Below are 17520 nucleotides of genomic sequence, written 5' to 3'. Positions count from 1 at the left end.
ATATAATTATAGATCCCTTCCAAATGTCAAACTGTTTCAATGATGTTTCATAAATGTAGCAAAATCAGAAGCAGATATCACAGCTCACCGGGACAAGGTAGATGTCAACTTTGTAAATATAAAACAAAAATGCAAGCCTTAATACATTCAAAAGAATTAGCCCAAAAGATGTAGAAGATATTATAGCGTCTTTAAAAAACAAGAAATCAGCTGGGTGAGATGAAATTCCTAACACTGTAGTCAACGCCGTTTATAACATCATTTCTCATCCATTGGCTAAAATTATTAATCAGTCATCTGAAGAAGGATATTTCCCGGATGTGTTAAAATATGCAGAAATAAGACCATTGTTCAAGAAAGGCTCACCAGATGACATGGGAAATTACCACCCTATTTCCCTGCTGCCAGTTTTTGGTAAGGTGATAGAAAGAAACAAATTCATGATACTGTGGAAAATATAATGGGAAACCTAGAATTAGGGTTTCAGCAAAATGGATTAAAACTCAATGTCACAAAAACACAATTAGTGAAGTTCAGTGCTAAAACATTATCAGCATCTCCCATAAAAATAGTGCATGACAATCAGGAAATGACTGAAGCATGTTTTGTAAAATTTCTAGGTCTAAATCTTGACAAAAATTTTAACTGGAAGGCACATGTAGACTTCTTAGCAAACAAACTAAACAGTCTAGCTTATGCAATCAATATCTTATCTGGTTCCACCCTTATGGAGACCAGAAAGGTAATCTACCACAGCTACTTTGAAACTATAATTCGATACAAAATAATTTTCTGGGGAAACTCTATGAACAGCCTGAGGTTGGTTACGCTTCAAAAGAGAATAAAAAAAAACCATGTGTTTAGTCCAAAAAAGAACACTGTGTCACCCATTATTCAAAAAATTAAAAATACTAACCATTCCTTCCCCAAACATCTACAAAATTTTTATTTTCATATATAAAAATCAAACCTCACCTGACAATTTTTATTTCAACCACAATTACAGTACTCATCACAGACAGAGTTTCAAACTTCCCTCCCATTATTTAAAACTTTACACTCAAACACCACTGTACACAGGATTACAAATTTACAATAAATTAAATAACACAAATCTGTTAAATAGGGAGTTTGACCCACTAAAAAGATTGTTATTTAATACACTAGTGGAAAAATGTTATTATTCAACTGAATAATTCATGCAGGACAGTTTGGTGATTTGAGAGGAAAAAAAAACAATAAAGAAACAATAAAGATTATGTATTGTATAATAAATTGTTAATATATTGTATAAACTGTATTGCAAGCTGCAAAATGACCATAAGTGTTATAAATGTTCTTGTTAAGTTGTTTATGTCTACAAAATCAGAGACACCTGCTTAAATATTTAATATTTTTGATGTGTCTCCAGTACAAAAATCTTTGATTTGTAACTGTACATTAGGAGATGAATAAACTACATTCTATAATCCGTTGAAGTTTTGGCATGATATCCATAAATTATATTTATTCTTCTAATATTTTAGCTGTACTGTATACCTTTCTGATATGTTCAGGCTAAGCTGACAGACTAATGCTGCAGCACTCACTCTGTCCTTTTAAAACTGCAAACGCACCACTGTGCATGCGGCCAGAGACACCCAAATGCCAGAGATGATGATCAGTGGCAAAGAAAGTAGTGTAAATAGGACTTGTTGCTACACAATCGATCCATGCTGGGATATCATTGTAGCATTATGAGCTGCATTGTGGTAACTTCTTTGCAAGTCTGTTACAGAAAACGCCAGATTCCATCATTTGTCAAAGTTGAAAATGCTTTCTCTATTAATTACATTCTTTGACAAAAAAATTTAAAGTGCTTCTTTTACTACTGAGTCCCAAAATATGAAGTCAATGCTAAAATTACATTTTCATAACGCACAGAGTGACCAGTGTTGGTCAAAGAAATAGATTTTACATAGAGAGGCTGTGACATGTTGTTCAGCACTCCCTGTGGTACCACACTGTACTATTACCTGCCATGCTTTTGGAAGTCATTACGTATGAGTGACAAAAATGAGGATGTATTGTCGCATGCGGCTGGCGTTTGGAAATCAGTCCCATGGCGTCAATTGCTTGCTGTGTGGTGTGATCTTTGTCTTGACCACCAAACTTGTGAAAGTGTTGTTAAGGATTCAATGGCAGCTAAATATTTGTGACAAACAAGACCGTAATTATGATTGCTGCTCATATTACTAGCAGAAATTCAAGCTGTGCTCTCAGATTCCTTCCCAATCACACTTTTGGAAATTGCTACATATTCGGAAATAAGCAGCCAAGCATTTGTGACCTGCAAGAATATAAATGTTATTGCTGCTCATTTCACTCACAGCAATTAGATTAGATTCCTGCCGAACTGTACCCATCGATATTGCAAAATATTCTGGGAAAAAAAGGTCAAATATTTGTGACAAGAAAGACTATAAATGTCATTGCTCACCGTTTCACTTGCAACAGTACTGTCTTTTCTTTTTTAATCTCAACGATGTTACAAAATCAAAGAAACTCATTCCTGATAGGGCATGCTCCTGTGTGCAGATAACAACGAATGTTACAGAATATAATTATGTTACATGAATAAGATGATCCCAGTGTGTTACAAATGCGAAGATGAGAAAAAAAAGGACAGAGAGAGAAAATGACCAGGAAACAAACGTACTTCCTTCGACTCCTCTATTGCATGTCTGTAACAGCAGCTTCAGCTTCACAGCGTTCAGTTACAGATCCAAAAATTATTATTGTTCCTCTTAGAATCTGCCAAGGACTTTACAGCTGATGTATCGTTGACAGACACTCAATTATAAGAAACTGTACCTAGGGTGATGTGATTGTGATAAATTTTCAATGCACTGTTGCCCTGAAATGGGGTACTGCCATAACATGCAAGTTATCATATGGAAACAATGAAATACAATGAATTCTCTAAAAATGAACACGCATTGGTTGTCAGATGATCAATTTCCAATTTCAGATGAACACCAGTCGAAAGCAGTTATGGCCTCTTCATTTTAGTCACTTGCCTTTCTATGGTTGTTTTAAAAGCGAGATAGTAGATGTGCAAACTAGTAAGATATGTAATTGCTGAACTTCTTTTTGAAATTATGCCTAAAATTTGTACAGTGTATAACTACATGCACAAGAGTGTGCAATGTTTAAAAATATTATCTGTTGGTGGTTTTCGTCATTTGCGTTATACATTAGCAAAGGAAGAATTTTCCCATATTTAACTTCCCATGAATATGTGAATATAATATTTTAGGTTATGTTTCATAATTTCCTTACACACTGTCAGGTACCATGCCTCTGTTCTGACTTAGAAAAACATGGCGGAGACTTGTTCAATTTGTGTCACTCTGATTGCGGTGTTGCGTCTTTAACGTATTCTGTCTCTTTGGTGCTGATGCACTGATCTGGTACAGCTGATGTAGGGGGCTGTACAATCCAGGTGTACCTATGGTGTCCCAAGCATCTTTTGTGGAGTGTATGAGTCATTCGTCTGATATATGAAAGGCTACAGTCATAGGAGATCTTGTAAACCGTAGGCTTGCAGTGGATCAAGTCATCTTTGACAGAATCTAAAACTGCTTCTGTCTTCACTTTGCACTTGGTGAGGAGCCATCCTGTTTTTGACACAAAGCTTCCCACAAATAGTAGAAAAGCCATGAGTTTAAATCTCTCTTTGTCTCCTTCCTCAATCCTTATGTTTGCCTTAGGTTTTGTTTGTAGTGCCTTGCATGTCTGTTGTGGAGAATATCCATTTTCTTAAAAAACTCCCTTTAAGTGAAGAAATTCATCCTGTAGACTGTTCTTGTCAGCAATTATACATGCTCTTTGAAGCAAAATTCAGAAAACAATCGTCATTCGGAAAGCATGGCAGCTACTTGCACGTAACTATAAGTCTGTATGACTTTGCGTCTAATAAATTGCTGTCCCAAGGTGCCATCAGATTTGCAATGATGGTTCTACATCGCATATATAAGAACTATGACAATTCCATATCGCATATATACATATAAGTGTATATCTAAAAACACAAGATGATGTGACTTACCGAACAAAAGTGCTGGCAGGTCGATAGACACACAAACAAACACAAACATACACATGAAATTCAAGCTTTCGCAACAAACTGTTGCCTCATTAGGAAAGAGGGAAGGAGAGGGAAAGTCGAAAGGATGTGGGTTTTAAGGGAGAGGGTAAGGAGTCATTCCAATCCTGGGAGCGGAAAGACTTACCTTAGGGGGGAAAAAGGACAGGTATACACTCGCACACACGCACATATCCATCCGCACATACACAGACACAAGCAGACATTTGTAAAGGCCTTTGAATATGTCTGCTTCTGTGTGTGTGTGTGTGTGTGTGTGTGTGTGTGTGTGTGTGTGTGCGCGCGTATACCCGTCCTTTTTTCCCCCTAAGGTGAGTCTTTCCGCTCCCGGGATTGGAATGACTCCTTACCCTCTCCCTTAAAACCCACATCCTTTTGTCTTTCCCTCTGCTTCCCTCTTTCCTGACGAAGCAACCGTTGGTTGCGAAAGCTTGACTTTTGTGTGTTTGTTTGTGTGTCTATCGACCTGCCAGCACTTTCTTTTGGTAAGTCCCATAATCTTTGTTTTAAAACCCACATCCTTTCATCTTTCCCTCTCCTTCCCTCTTTCCTGATGAAGCAACTGTTTGTTGCGAAAGCTTGAATTTTGTGTGTATGTTTGTGTTTGTTTGTTTGTTTGTGTGTCTGTTGACCTGCCAGCGCTTTTGTTTGGTAAGTCTCATCATCTTTGTTTTTAGATATATTTTTCCCACGTGGAATGTTTCCCTCTAATATATATATATCTAAAAAAAAAATTATGTGACTTACCAAACGAAAGCGCTGGCACGTCGATAGACACACAAACAAACACAAACACACACACAAAATTCAAGCTTTTGCAACAAACTGTTGCCTCATCAGGGAAGAGGGAAGGAGAGGGAAAGACGAAAGGATGTGGGTTTTAAGGGAGAGGGTAAGGAGTCATTCCAATCCCGTGAGCGGAAAGACTTACCTTAGGGGGAAAAAGGGGGGGATGAGGCAACAGTTTGTTGCGAAAGCTTGAATTTTGTGTGTATGTTTGTGTGTCTATCGACGTGCCAGCGCTTCCGTCTGGTAAGTCACATCATCTTTGTAAGGACAGTATCGTGACAGAAGTCACACATTTTATAGGGATTATTCTGGTAAGTTTGAATTCTATACACAACGAGCATTGTTATATGCGACGTAAGTTTACAAGTGTCAAAAGGAACACTTTCATGTTGCCCAGAGTTCTTCCAAATTACATAAAATATTAGAAGTAACAGATACTTATGAAAGGTAGTATTAAAGATGAAAATAGAAAATAGATTACTCAAGTGTCACAAACACCTGTAGTTTACGACTGAAAATAAAAATAAAGTCTCACGTTTCCTAAATACTAGCCAGCCTTACTGGGTCACTAATGAATACTCAGGTCTTGATATCAAAGAATCGCTCAATATATACTGTTAAAATGTGAATTGTTATTAGGTGTGATATTAATGTACATGATGATTATGTATAAAATATCGCATGTTCGATCAGAGGAGGGGGATGTGTAGTGTTTCAAGAATTTCTGCATAAATTATAGAACCACTTGGCCTTCAACCTCGAACACACAATATTTTAAATATAAGTGTGAGAGAGCCTATCAACTGCACAACGCCTGTCTGTGTGTGCAGGTCCGAAGTGTGTAGTAAGAAGACGTAGACGGGAGGGAGATAACAGATAAAAATTTATATGCTAATAAATCAATATTATACAATAATCTCAATTGCAATACCTGTTAACATCATTTGGAGACAAAGTCCACTGGAAATTCTCCATGTAGAAAAGGTTTGAGGCCATATGTAATGGTTTAGCTTGAATGATGACTGACATCAGCAATGGTAGCGTATCATCAGATGTTAATGCAGGAAGCTGGCCTTCTTCTGCAAATATAACAAGGAAGTAACAATCACTACTTCAGTAGTATTACTAATTTTGTTATTGAATCATATTTCAGTAGTATTACTAATTTTGTTATTGAATCATATTTCACCACAATATTTACATGAAGTCCTGTATCAGAAACAAACACAGGTGTTGAGAAACACCGCTGCTCATTTTTAATTGTAAGTGTTGAGTGGCGAAGAAACATTTAGAACACTGAAAAATTGTCTGTTGCATAGCTGGCTACAAATCATCTTAAGACAAAAATGGCTCAAACATGAAATGTTACTGATGTGATCTATTGTTTACATTCTAGAGGGAAAGAAACAAAAAACACACAAATCTAACCAAAAGGACTATATTGTGGCCAGTGACTATGGCCCCACTGCAAGGATCCTCACTCCAGTGAGATAAGTATTTAATCTGATTACTTGTGGTCTAAGGCCACACTTTTCCTTCATCATTTCTTGACTGTTTTAATCACACAACCATATCTACTTGTTTATTAAGGTTGACCTCCACTTCCTGTACATCACGGTCCATCTCATGTTCATGGCCTTGCTGCCAGTACACACTATGTCTTCCACAGCCTTGCCAATTCCAAACTCTTTAGTCTTCTACATCCACATCTATACTCTGAAAATGACAATGAGATGCACGGCAGAGGGTATATCCCATTGTATCCGCTATTAGGGTATCTTCCTGTTCCATTCATATATTAGGCACGGGAAGAATGACTGACTGAATGCCTCTGTGTGTGCAGTAATTACTCTAATCTTATTTTCATGATTCCCATGTGAGCAATAAATAGGGGGTTGTAGTATATACCTAGAGTAATCATTAAAGCCAGTTCTTGAGACTTTGTTAATAGACTTTCTCGGGATAGTTTATGTCTGTCTTCAAGAGTATGCCAGTTCAGTTTCTTCAGTGACACAGAGATACTCTCCCATGGATTAAATAAACCTGTGACCATTCATGCTGCCCTTCTCAGTATACATTCATTATCCCATGTTAGTCCTATCTGGTTAGGGTCTCACACATTTGAGCAACACTCTAGGATGGGTGTCACAAGTGATTTGGAAGCAATTTCTTTTGTAGGCTGATAGCACTTCTCCAGTATTCTACCAATAGACTGAAGTCTACCACCTGCTTTACCCATGACTGAGCCTGTGTGATCATTCCATTGCATATCCCTACAAACTGTTACACCCAGCTATTTGTACGAGTTGGCAGATTCCAACAGTGACTCATTGATTTTATATATAAAAACTGATTTTATTATTCATATTGTCTGCATTAATATACAGCATGAACACCAAGGGTCCCAACATGCTTCCCTGGGGCATATTCAACGTTACTTCTACAGCTGACGATCATGCTGTGTCCTCCCTATGAAGAAGTTCTCAATCCAGTCACAAATCTCACTCCCATATGATTGTACTTTCAACAATAAGCTCAGGTGCAGTACTGAGTCAAATACTTTCTGCATCTACCTGGTTGCCTTGATCCAAAGCTTTCAGTATGTCATGCGAGAAAAGAGTGAGTTGGATTTCACATGATTGATGTTTTTGATGTCCATGCTGGTTGACATTGAAGAGGTCATTCTGTTCAAGATACCTTATTATGTGTGATTCTTGTAAGGCCAGTTGTATGTTTACATGTTATTTTCCTTTGAAAACTGTACCTACAAAAAATCTATATCTTCTCATGAGTGCTCACATATCATATGCTGACCACATTCTAAGACATCTAGAAGAATACTGTTTACATCATGTTGCACTGTCACTATCAAAGAAAGAATGGAAGGTGAAACAAGTACAGTACAGAATTTTTTAAGGGAATTACGGACAATATGGTTACCTCCTCCTCCAACAATTTAACATTGTGCAAAGACCCAGCTCTAATAACAACTGATGTACTGATATACACTCCTGGAAATGGAAAAAAGAACACATTGACACCGGTGTGTCAGACCCACCATACTTGCTCCGGACACTGCGAGAGGGCTGTACAGGCAATGATCACACGCACGGCACAGCGGACACACCAGGAACCGCGGTGTTGGCCGTCGAATGGCGCTAGCTGCACAGCATTTGTGCACCGCCGCCGTCAGTGTCAGCCACTTTGCCGTGGCATACGGAGCTCCATCGCAGTCTTTAACACTGGTAGCATGCCGCGACAGCATGGACGTGAACCGTATGTGCAGTTGACGGACTTTGAGCGAGGGCATATAGTGGGCATGCGGGAGGCCGGGTGGACGTACCGCCGAATTGCTCAACACGTGGGGCGTGAGGTCTCCACAGTACATCGATGTTGTCGCCAGTGGTCGGCGGAAGGTGCACGTGCCCGTCGACCTGGGACCAGACCGCAGCCACGCACGGATGCACGCCAAGACTGTAGGATCCTACGCAGTGCCGTAGGGGACCGCACCGCCACTTCCCAGCAAATTAGGGACACTGTTGCTCCTGGGGTATCGGCGAGGACCATTCGCAACCGTCTCCATGAAGCTGGGCTACGGTCCCGCACACCGTTAGGCCGTCTTCCGCTCACGCCCCAACATCGTGCAGCCCGCCTCCAGTGGTGTCGCGACAGGCGTGAATGGAGGGACGAATGGAGACGTGTCGTCTTCAGCGATGAGAGTCGCTTCTGCCTTGGTGCCAATGATGGTCGTATGCGTGTTTGGCGCCGTGCAGGTGAGCGCCACAATCAGGACTGCATACGACCGAGGCACACAGGGCCAACACCCGGCATCATGGTGTGGGGAGCGATCTCCTACACTGGCCGTACACCACTGGTGATCGTCGAGGGGTCACTGAATAGTGCACGGTACATCCAAACCGTCATCGAACCCATCGTTCTACCATTCCTAGACCGGCAAGGGAACTTGCTGTTCCAACAGGACAATGCACGTCCGCATGTATCCCGTGCCACCCAACGTGCTCTAGAAGGTGTAAGTCAACTACCCTGGCCAGCAAGATCTCCGGATCTGTCCCCCATTGAGCATGTTTGGGACTGGATGAAGCGTCGTCTCACGCGGTCTGCACGTCCAGCACGAACGCTGGTCCAACTGAGGCGCCAGGTGGAAATGGCATGGCAAGCCGTTCCACAGGACTACATCCAGCATCTCTACGATCGTCTCCATGGGAGAATAGCAGCCTGCATTGCTGCGAAAGGTGGATATACACTGTACTAGTGCCGACATTGTGCATGCTCTGTTGCCAGTGTCTATGTGCCTGTGGTTCTGTCAGTGTTATCATGTGATGTATCTGACCCCAGGAATGTGTCAATAAAGTTTCCCCTTCCTGGGACAATGAATTCACGGTGTTCTTATTTCAATTTCCAGGAGTGTACATCCCACAAGTCCTTTGCCTTCTTCATAACATAAAACAGGAGATATCCTTCCCATCAGGATGACAAGCACACATTACATGTCACACTCCTCCACACACTACACATACCCTGTACCAATGTTGACCGACAACAGAATAGCGATCTGTCTTTTACTTCCAACCTGACTAAAAGGCAAATCACATCTCCTGCTATAACTTCTACAATTTCTCACTGCTCCTTAATATGAGAAATCTCCCTCCTGAAATGTGCTCTGCACTAGCCATCCTCAAAGTGGGGGAGGGGGGTGACTCCCCATGGAAGGAACATGGAGTAGCAGAGGGGGCACTCCAGCTCTCATTGAAATATTTATATTTGGTTCAAAATGATTCAAATGGCTCTGAGCACTATGGGACTTAACATCTATGATCATCAGTCCCCTAGAACTTAGAACTACTTAAACCTAACGAACCGAAGGACAGCACACAACACCCAGCCATCACGAGGCAGAGAAAATCCCTGACCCCGCCGGGAATCGAACCCGGGAACCCGGGCGTGGGAAGCGAGAACGCTACCGCACGACCACGAGATGCGGGCATTTATATTTGATCTCATATGTAAAATACAGGGAGCGAAAGGCTATTTACAATTTTTACAGAAACCAGATGGCAGTTATAAGAGTCGAGGGACATGAAAGGGAAGCAGCAGTTGGGAAGGGAGTGAGACAGGGTTGTAGCCTCTCCCCGATGTTATTCAATCTGTATATTGAGCAAGCACTAAAGGAAACAAAAGAAAAATTCGGAGTAGGTATTAAAATCCATGGAGAAGAAATAAAAACTTTGAGGTTCGCCGATGACATTGTAATTCTGTCAGAGACAGCAAAGGACTTGGAAGAGTAGTTGAACGGAATGGACAGTGTCTTGAAGGTAGGATATAAGATGAACATCAACAAAAGCAAAACGAGGATGATGGAATTTAGTCGAATTAAGTTGGGTGATGCTGAGGTAATTAGATTAGGAAATGAGACACTTAAAGTAGTAAAGGAGTTTTGCTATTTGGGGAGCAAAATAACTGATGATGGTCGAAGTAGGATATAAAATGTAGACTGGCAATGGCAAGAAAAGCATTTGTGAAGAAGAGAAATTTGTTAACATCGAGTATTGATTTAAGTGTCAGGAAGTCGTTTCTGAAAGTATTTGTATGGAGTGTAGCCATGTATGGAAGTAAACATGGACGATAAATAGTTTGGACAAGAAGAGAATAGAAGCTTTCGAAATGTGGTGCTACAGAAGAATGCTGAAGATAAGATGGGTAGATCACATAACTAATGAGGTGGTATTGAATAGAATTGGGGAGAAGAGGAGTTTGTGGCACAACGTGACAAGAAGAAGGGATCGGTTGGTAGGACATGTTCTGAGGCATCAAGGGATCACAAATTTAGCATTGGAGGGCAGTGTGGAGGGTAAAAATCATAGAGGGAGACCAAGAGATGAATACACTAAGCAGATTCAGAAGGACATAGGTTGCAGTAGGTACTGGGAGATGAAGCTTGCACAGGATAGAGTAGCATGGAGAGCTGCATCAAACCAGTCTCAGGACTGAAGACCACAACAAAAACGACAACAACAACAAAAACTTTAGCTGAACAAATACAGATGGTGCCAGGTTCTCATTCCCATGAACATTGTTAATTTGCTGTCTCATTCCACAGAAACTGACAAGTAGATTCTGTCAGCAGGAATGCTGAGAAAAATTGTGAGTAATATTTCTTCAGACAGCCCCTGTCACAGATCACCCACAGGGTTAGCTGTTTACCAAACATTCAACAACCACAAATGACAATAAACTGCTTACCAATGTGACCCCAACATCCTTGCAAATGCAACTACAAGAATATACTTAATTACAGCCATTTTCACTTTGTTCTTGATTTCATCCAGGCTTCCTGAGTCAGTTCAAAGGTAGTGAGTTAGCTACAAGTTGAATTCTACAGTGTGTTAAGATTGGAATTTAATCAAAATACATTCTCCTTTTGCACCTTCCTCTCTTCCTATAAGCATGATAAATTCTAAAAGCAATATAAAAGTGTATAAATGTCAAGGTGTTTATTTCACATTAGGTTTTACCAACACCCTTTTGAATAATAAGGAAGATCCACAATGTGTTCTTTGTTTGACCATTTAGCCAATGATAGCCTGAAGCATATAAAACTAAAGAGACATCTGCAGATGAAACATCCAGACCTTGTAAGTAAATCCATCAATTTTTTAAAGTGTAATGACAACCAACTAAAAGGAAAAGTGAGATTCCACAAAAAACGGGTATCAATTTCCTAAGAATGTCCTAAGAGCAACCACACATTATCAGGGAGAAATTACTTCTTCCTGCAGCTGTCAAAATGTGCGAAATCACGCATGGAGAAAGGTTTGGCAAGAGTCTGATGTTGAAGATGATGCTGTGGTTTGATGTATTGATGCAATAGCCATTGACCTGAAAAATCAATTGTCACAATGTCCAAAATTGTTACAATGTCCTCATGATAGCCCAAAATTTGCCCTGACTTGTTGACAGTACTGGTATTGGAAATCTTTCCCAGGTTCTTGTTTTTATATGCTACCTGTTATGAAAATGAAATGCATGAGGCTTTTCTATTTTGTAAAGCTCTGGAACAGAGGACTACAGCTGAAGATCTTTTCTTTCTTGCAAATTTCTTTTTTGCTGACGTCACTCTGTCCTGGACAAATTGTGTAGGTGTATGTATCGATGGGATGGCAGCATTTACTGGAACTAAAAAGGTGTTCGTGGTAAGAGCTTGTACTTCTGTCAAATACATACACTGCATGATATGCAGAAAGGCTTTCGTTTCTAAAGTAGTGCAACCGGAAGTGAATAAAGTGGCAAACAATGTAGTCAGTGTCATAAATTTTGTGAAAGCACAAGCTTTAAATAGTAAGCTATTTTCCATTCTCTGCTACTCATGATTCACTTCCATTGCACACAGAAGTACATCAGTGGTCTTGTGAGTTAGCTGTGAGTTCTTTGGTGCATTGTGGAGCTGAAGGATGAACTTCATCTTTTCCTATCAAATAGCAGTCCTACACTCAAAAGCTGTTTCTGAATGAAAAATGGCTTGTAATATTGTGCTACTTGGCTGATGTTTTTGAGAAACTGAATGATCTTAATATATTACTTCACGGTCAAATCAGCAATATCATTTTTCTAAGCAAGTAAGTGCTTGTGTTTATGAGAGAACTAGGACTTTGAAAAACTCAGATGGAAAAGGATAACTGTGAGAGATGTTTTCTTGTCTGAATGATTTCTTGATGGCTGCAGATAAAATTAATAGAATCGGCGTAGTATATCTTGACAACTTCAGTCAATCATTTGTGAATAAATTTCCAGAACCTTCATCCGAGTATGACTGGATCCACAATCCATTTGATATGATCATAATAGATCACTTGTCAACAGTAGAATAGGAAGAGCTAATAGAATCTTCAAGTGATAAAACATTTCAAAATGAATTTAAATCAAAGTTTTTTTGAAAATTTTTGTGTGCTGAATTGGAAAGAATATCCACATTTAGCAAGAAAGGCAGAGGACTTGTTATTTCCCTTTGCATCAACTTACTTATGTGAATCAACATTTTCCGCAATAGCATTAATCAAGACAAAATATCGGTCCCAACTGCAGCTGGAAGGGGATCGGTGAGTTGCTGTTTCAAAGATCCAACCAAGATTGGACCTGCTTACTTTAGAAATTCATGCACACACATCACACTAAATGTGCAAATGTTAGAAAATTTCCAAGTTTTGAACTGTGTCCACTTTTACTCTTGTTTATTTCCTTCCTGCATGATCAGTTTGAGTATAAGTTTTTAAACTGGCATTTAAATGTTGACTATTGTTCTACCATCATTTGTATGCCATAATATTAAAACATTCTAAATGAACTAAAACCAATACAGATGGAAACAAACTTTAACCAATTTTTGTATCAATTTGTAAAAAGAATATGTAGTGATATACACATACAGGGTGTGCATAAAGTCTGGGAACACTCTCAATTATTTGTTGCATAAGAACCAAACATTGTAAGATATACACGTCACTTTGAAGAGAAACCCCGAAAGTTTTTTTTCCCATGTATACTGCCACAGCATAGTTTGGTAATTTGCCGATAATTAGCGCTAGTCATAAACATGGCCGTACTACGGAAGGGGACAGCTGTTTCATGAAATGGCCTCCCCAATCACCAGATCTCACTCCGTGTGACTTTTTCTGTGGGGACACATTAAAGATCTGGTGTATGTACCACCTCTACCACGTGATGTAGCAGAGCTCCGGGAGAGAATATGGGAAGCGACTGCCACAGTCGACGAAGACATGCTGGGACAAGTATGGCAAGAATTCAGTTACCATATTGATGTCTGCCGGGTCACTCATAGTTCGCATATTGAAAGTTTGTAAATAACACTTTCAGAGTTTCTCTTCAAAATGCAATTGTATGACATCTGTACAATGTTTAGTTCTTGTGCAATAAATAACTGAAAGTGTTCCCAGACTTGATGTACACCCTGTATTTACTTAGTTCTAATAACTGCACACACGCACAGCCATGGTTATTTATGAACTAGTTGTAATTGTTAACTTTCACCACATTTGAATAATACAAATGCATGATAATTTAATAAAATGTTTAACTCTGATGTGCTCAAAGGACACTCCCTTATTATAATTATAATAATCATTATTATTGTGAGTGATAGTGGCATTGAATTTGAATAAGACCCTGGTCCATCCTTAAGTTGCTGTTGAATTATGAAATATGGACCTTACCCCAATAAACAAATTACGCAAAGATCCATCACATGTTCACATCAACTACTTGCTGCTCTAATCCTCTTGCAATCATTTCTTATTCCATTACAGAATAAAGCCACATTGCAAGTCTCGTCATTAAGGGTGGACAGCTACTTATGTGAGCAAGATACCTTCCACCAATTGATTTATACAAGTGGAAATCTTATTCATATAGTTGTAAAGCATTTGGCACAACATAATGTGGATAATATCAGAGCTGCTTCTGTCTGTACACTATCTGCTTGCTGTCCCCCACATCTCTCCTCCCACTGCCACACCATCCAAGCTGTAACATATGTTAACCTCTCTGAACTTTTGAATAGGTGTGAACTGCGACTCCAGTCAATGTGAGGGTCAACAAACAACTGGCACATACTTCTCCCTACCTCTCACCCTACTAAAGCTCTTATGGCCCAATTTCCCTTTTACCTCCTCCAGGTTACAGAGACCTCATTCTTCCTTCCTAAATATTTACTGTAACATTATTTAATAATTATTTCTTTTTATTCAGTATTTTCTAAAGTTTATTCTTACTTCCTTATAGCCCTTTTCAGTCACTGATTACTGTTTGCAACAGTCTCCCACTTCTCTGTCCTCAGTACTCTGCCTTTATTGAGGATCATCCTCTCTGATTATCCAATGCATCACTTTTGATGCTTATTACTTAGAAAACTTCTTATGGTCCTTTAAGCAACTTCACACAATTTAAAAGATGGCTGGTCATCTGTACCCACATGAATGAAATAATTCTATAATTACAATTAAGTTCACTGGTCAAAATAATGCTACAAAGTAGTGAAATTTTTATTGAATGAAAACAACAGAGCATTTTCAGTGGATTAATAACAAACATTTGTGTATAAAAGGATATCAGCAAATTTAGAAGATATCAAACCCTGGAACGCAAGCAAGAATTTTTTTTTTTGAATTTTCAGCCCTGTTCCCAGATTTGCAGAAACAAATTGTTAAAAGAATCAACTTTTCAACAAAAATGTGTTTGCATACATAAATTCTAACATATTTTGCCAGCAGAATGAAATTTTTACTCTGCAGTAGTGTGTGTGTTGGTCCTGGCTGTTTAAAACTGTGTGCCAGGCCGAGACTCAAACTCAGGACTTTTGCCTTCCCTGGGCAAGTGCTCTGCCAACTGAGCTATCCGAGGATGAATCACATGTTACCCTCACAGCCTGAAGTTTGGAAGGTAGGAGATGAGGTACTGGCAGAAGTAAAGCTTTGTGGGAAGGACATGAGTTGTGCTTGGGTAGTTCAGTTGGTAGAGTACTTGCCCGCAACATTCAGAGGTTGTGAGTTTGAGTCTCAGTCCAGCACACAGTTCTAATCTGCCAGGAAGTTTTATATTTTGCCTGCTCTGAACTAAGCTTTATGGCCTGATGAATAACTTTCAATATGGTAATACTAATGTTTTAATGAGACCCCACAGGATAAATGGCTATCATAGCTGGATTTTAAAACTTATTTTATTTTACACCACTACCAGTTTTAAAGCTGTACCTATTTGCAAGTAGCAGGCAACTTTCAATGTACAAAATATTTATACATGATCTAGTCACTTTAATGCAGCCACTGCCTATGTTCAACTCCATCGTGCGGTAACCACTCACAGATAGCAGGTGGCGACACTGGCATCAAGGGTGTGGAAACACAGCAGTCACTGCCGTAAAGTGGAAACAGAGCAATTTATCTTATGTCCAAAAGGGCACAATCATAGGCTTTCAGGCCAGCGGTGGAAGCATTTATGAAATGGCTAAGTTTGTAAACTGTTTGCATGCTGCTGTGGTTAAAGTATACCGCCCATGGCAAAATGGTGCTATCCAAAAACTGGTGTCGAAGCAACTGTTGTGCACCACAGTCTTTGGATAACGAGTGAACAACAGCCGCGGAGAGACATACAAGCAAACAGATGCAACTGTTGAGCAACTGACCATCCACATGAACCAAGGAGCTGTCAACATGTCTCCTCAATAACTGCTCAACAAATGATGTTGCTTAAGGGCCTCTACAGCAGGCACATGGGTCATGCACCCATGCTGACTGCTGTTCACTGATGACAAAGGCTGTCCACGGAGTGGCCTGTCAGATGAATCCCGTTTTATGCTCCATAAGACAGACAGCTATTGCAAGTATGTCTGAAAGAAAACATCCAGCAATAATCATTGGAGGGGTCCATAACAGAGGAGGGAGCGATATGGTCCGGGAAATATTTTTATGGCATTTCCTGTGTGATCTTGTCATTGTAGAAGGCACAATGGATCAACAAAAGTATGCATTATCCTTAGGGACTATGTCCATTCCTACATCTAGTTTCCTTTTCCTTGGCATGATGGCATTTACCAGTAGGACAATGCAATGTGTCATACAACTCACAATGTACATCCGTGGTTCGAAGACCACCTGGTTGAGTTCACCGGAATTCCCTGGCCTCCAAACTCCTCAAATTTATATCCAATCATGAATTTTTGGGACCACCTCAATCGAGCTGTTTGCGCCGTGGATCCTCAACTGAGAGACTTAGTACAGCTGGCCATGGCACTGAAGTCAGCACGGCTCCACATCCTTGTTGGTACTGTCCAGAACCTTACTAACTCTGCAAATACTGCAAAGAATGGTTATTCAGATTTCTGACAGATGGTCACATTAAGTCATTGGACAATGTACAACAATTGCAACAGCAAAGGGCTCAGAAGAAAGAATAGTGAGAAGGTATACTTGCTGAGTTATACGCATAAAGTGCCGTTACTGCATATATTTTTTGGAATACTTCACAGGTTTGCAGACGGTATTGCTTGAAGTATTACACTTCACAAGACAACATTTCTTTTGAATACACTGCATGCTGTGGGAACATCACAAAAAAGTTTGGACTCGAGTTCAGTTTTTTTGTTACTGCGCACGGAATGGTTATTGGTTTGCAGTTTTGGAACAGTCTTAAGAGGGAGCCTAAAACACACTTGGATCCACCTGTAACTGCATTGGATTTCACACATTGTTTACTTGGAAAATGCTGTAGCAGCTAATGAGGTCTTCTGAGTTGTGTATTCTTACTTTTATTGCATGTCACGTTCTCCACTGTCAGAGAACAGAGAAGCATACAGCAATTAAGTTTTTTCTTTTACAAAACTGCATCAGAAGCACTTAAAATGATGAAGATGGCATACAGCAGATAATGGTTGTTGTAGAAAACTATGTACAAATTTTACAAGCAATTTTTCAGGCTCAGCTGTCATCAGGTGATGACGCACCGAGTGAATAGTCATCTAATAGTGCCACGAAAAAATAAGCACAAAGTGCACTATG

The 17520-nt window shown here is 39.8% G+C and overlaps 1 protein-coding gene across 1 annotated transcript in view; it reads right to left on the bottom strand.

The window, feature by feature from the left end:
- Positions 1 to 17520, bottom strand: part of LOC124712560 (ankyrin repeat domain-containing protein 27-like) — a 99872-nt gene that overhangs the window by 14899 nt on the left and 67453 nt on the right. Inside the window, exon 9 of the mRNA XM_047242874.1 lies at positions 5868 to 6015. Within this exon, the coding sequence (XP_047098830.1) occupies positions 5868 to 6015 (148 nt within the window). The remainder of the gene's footprint in view (positions 1 to 5867; positions 6016 to 17520) is intronic.

The sequence above is a fragment of the Schistocerca piceifrons genome, chromosome 8 (assembly GCF_021461385.2).
Source record: "Schistocerca piceifrons isolate TAMUIC-IGC-003096 chromosome 8, iqSchPice1.1, whole genome shotgun sequence".
NCBI classification, from domain to species: domain Eukaryota; kingdom Metazoa; phylum Arthropoda; class Insecta; order Orthoptera; family Acrididae; genus Schistocerca; species Schistocerca piceifrons.
Note: the sequence above shows the minus strand (reverse complement) of the source record. Positions and strands in the feature narration are given on the sequence as shown.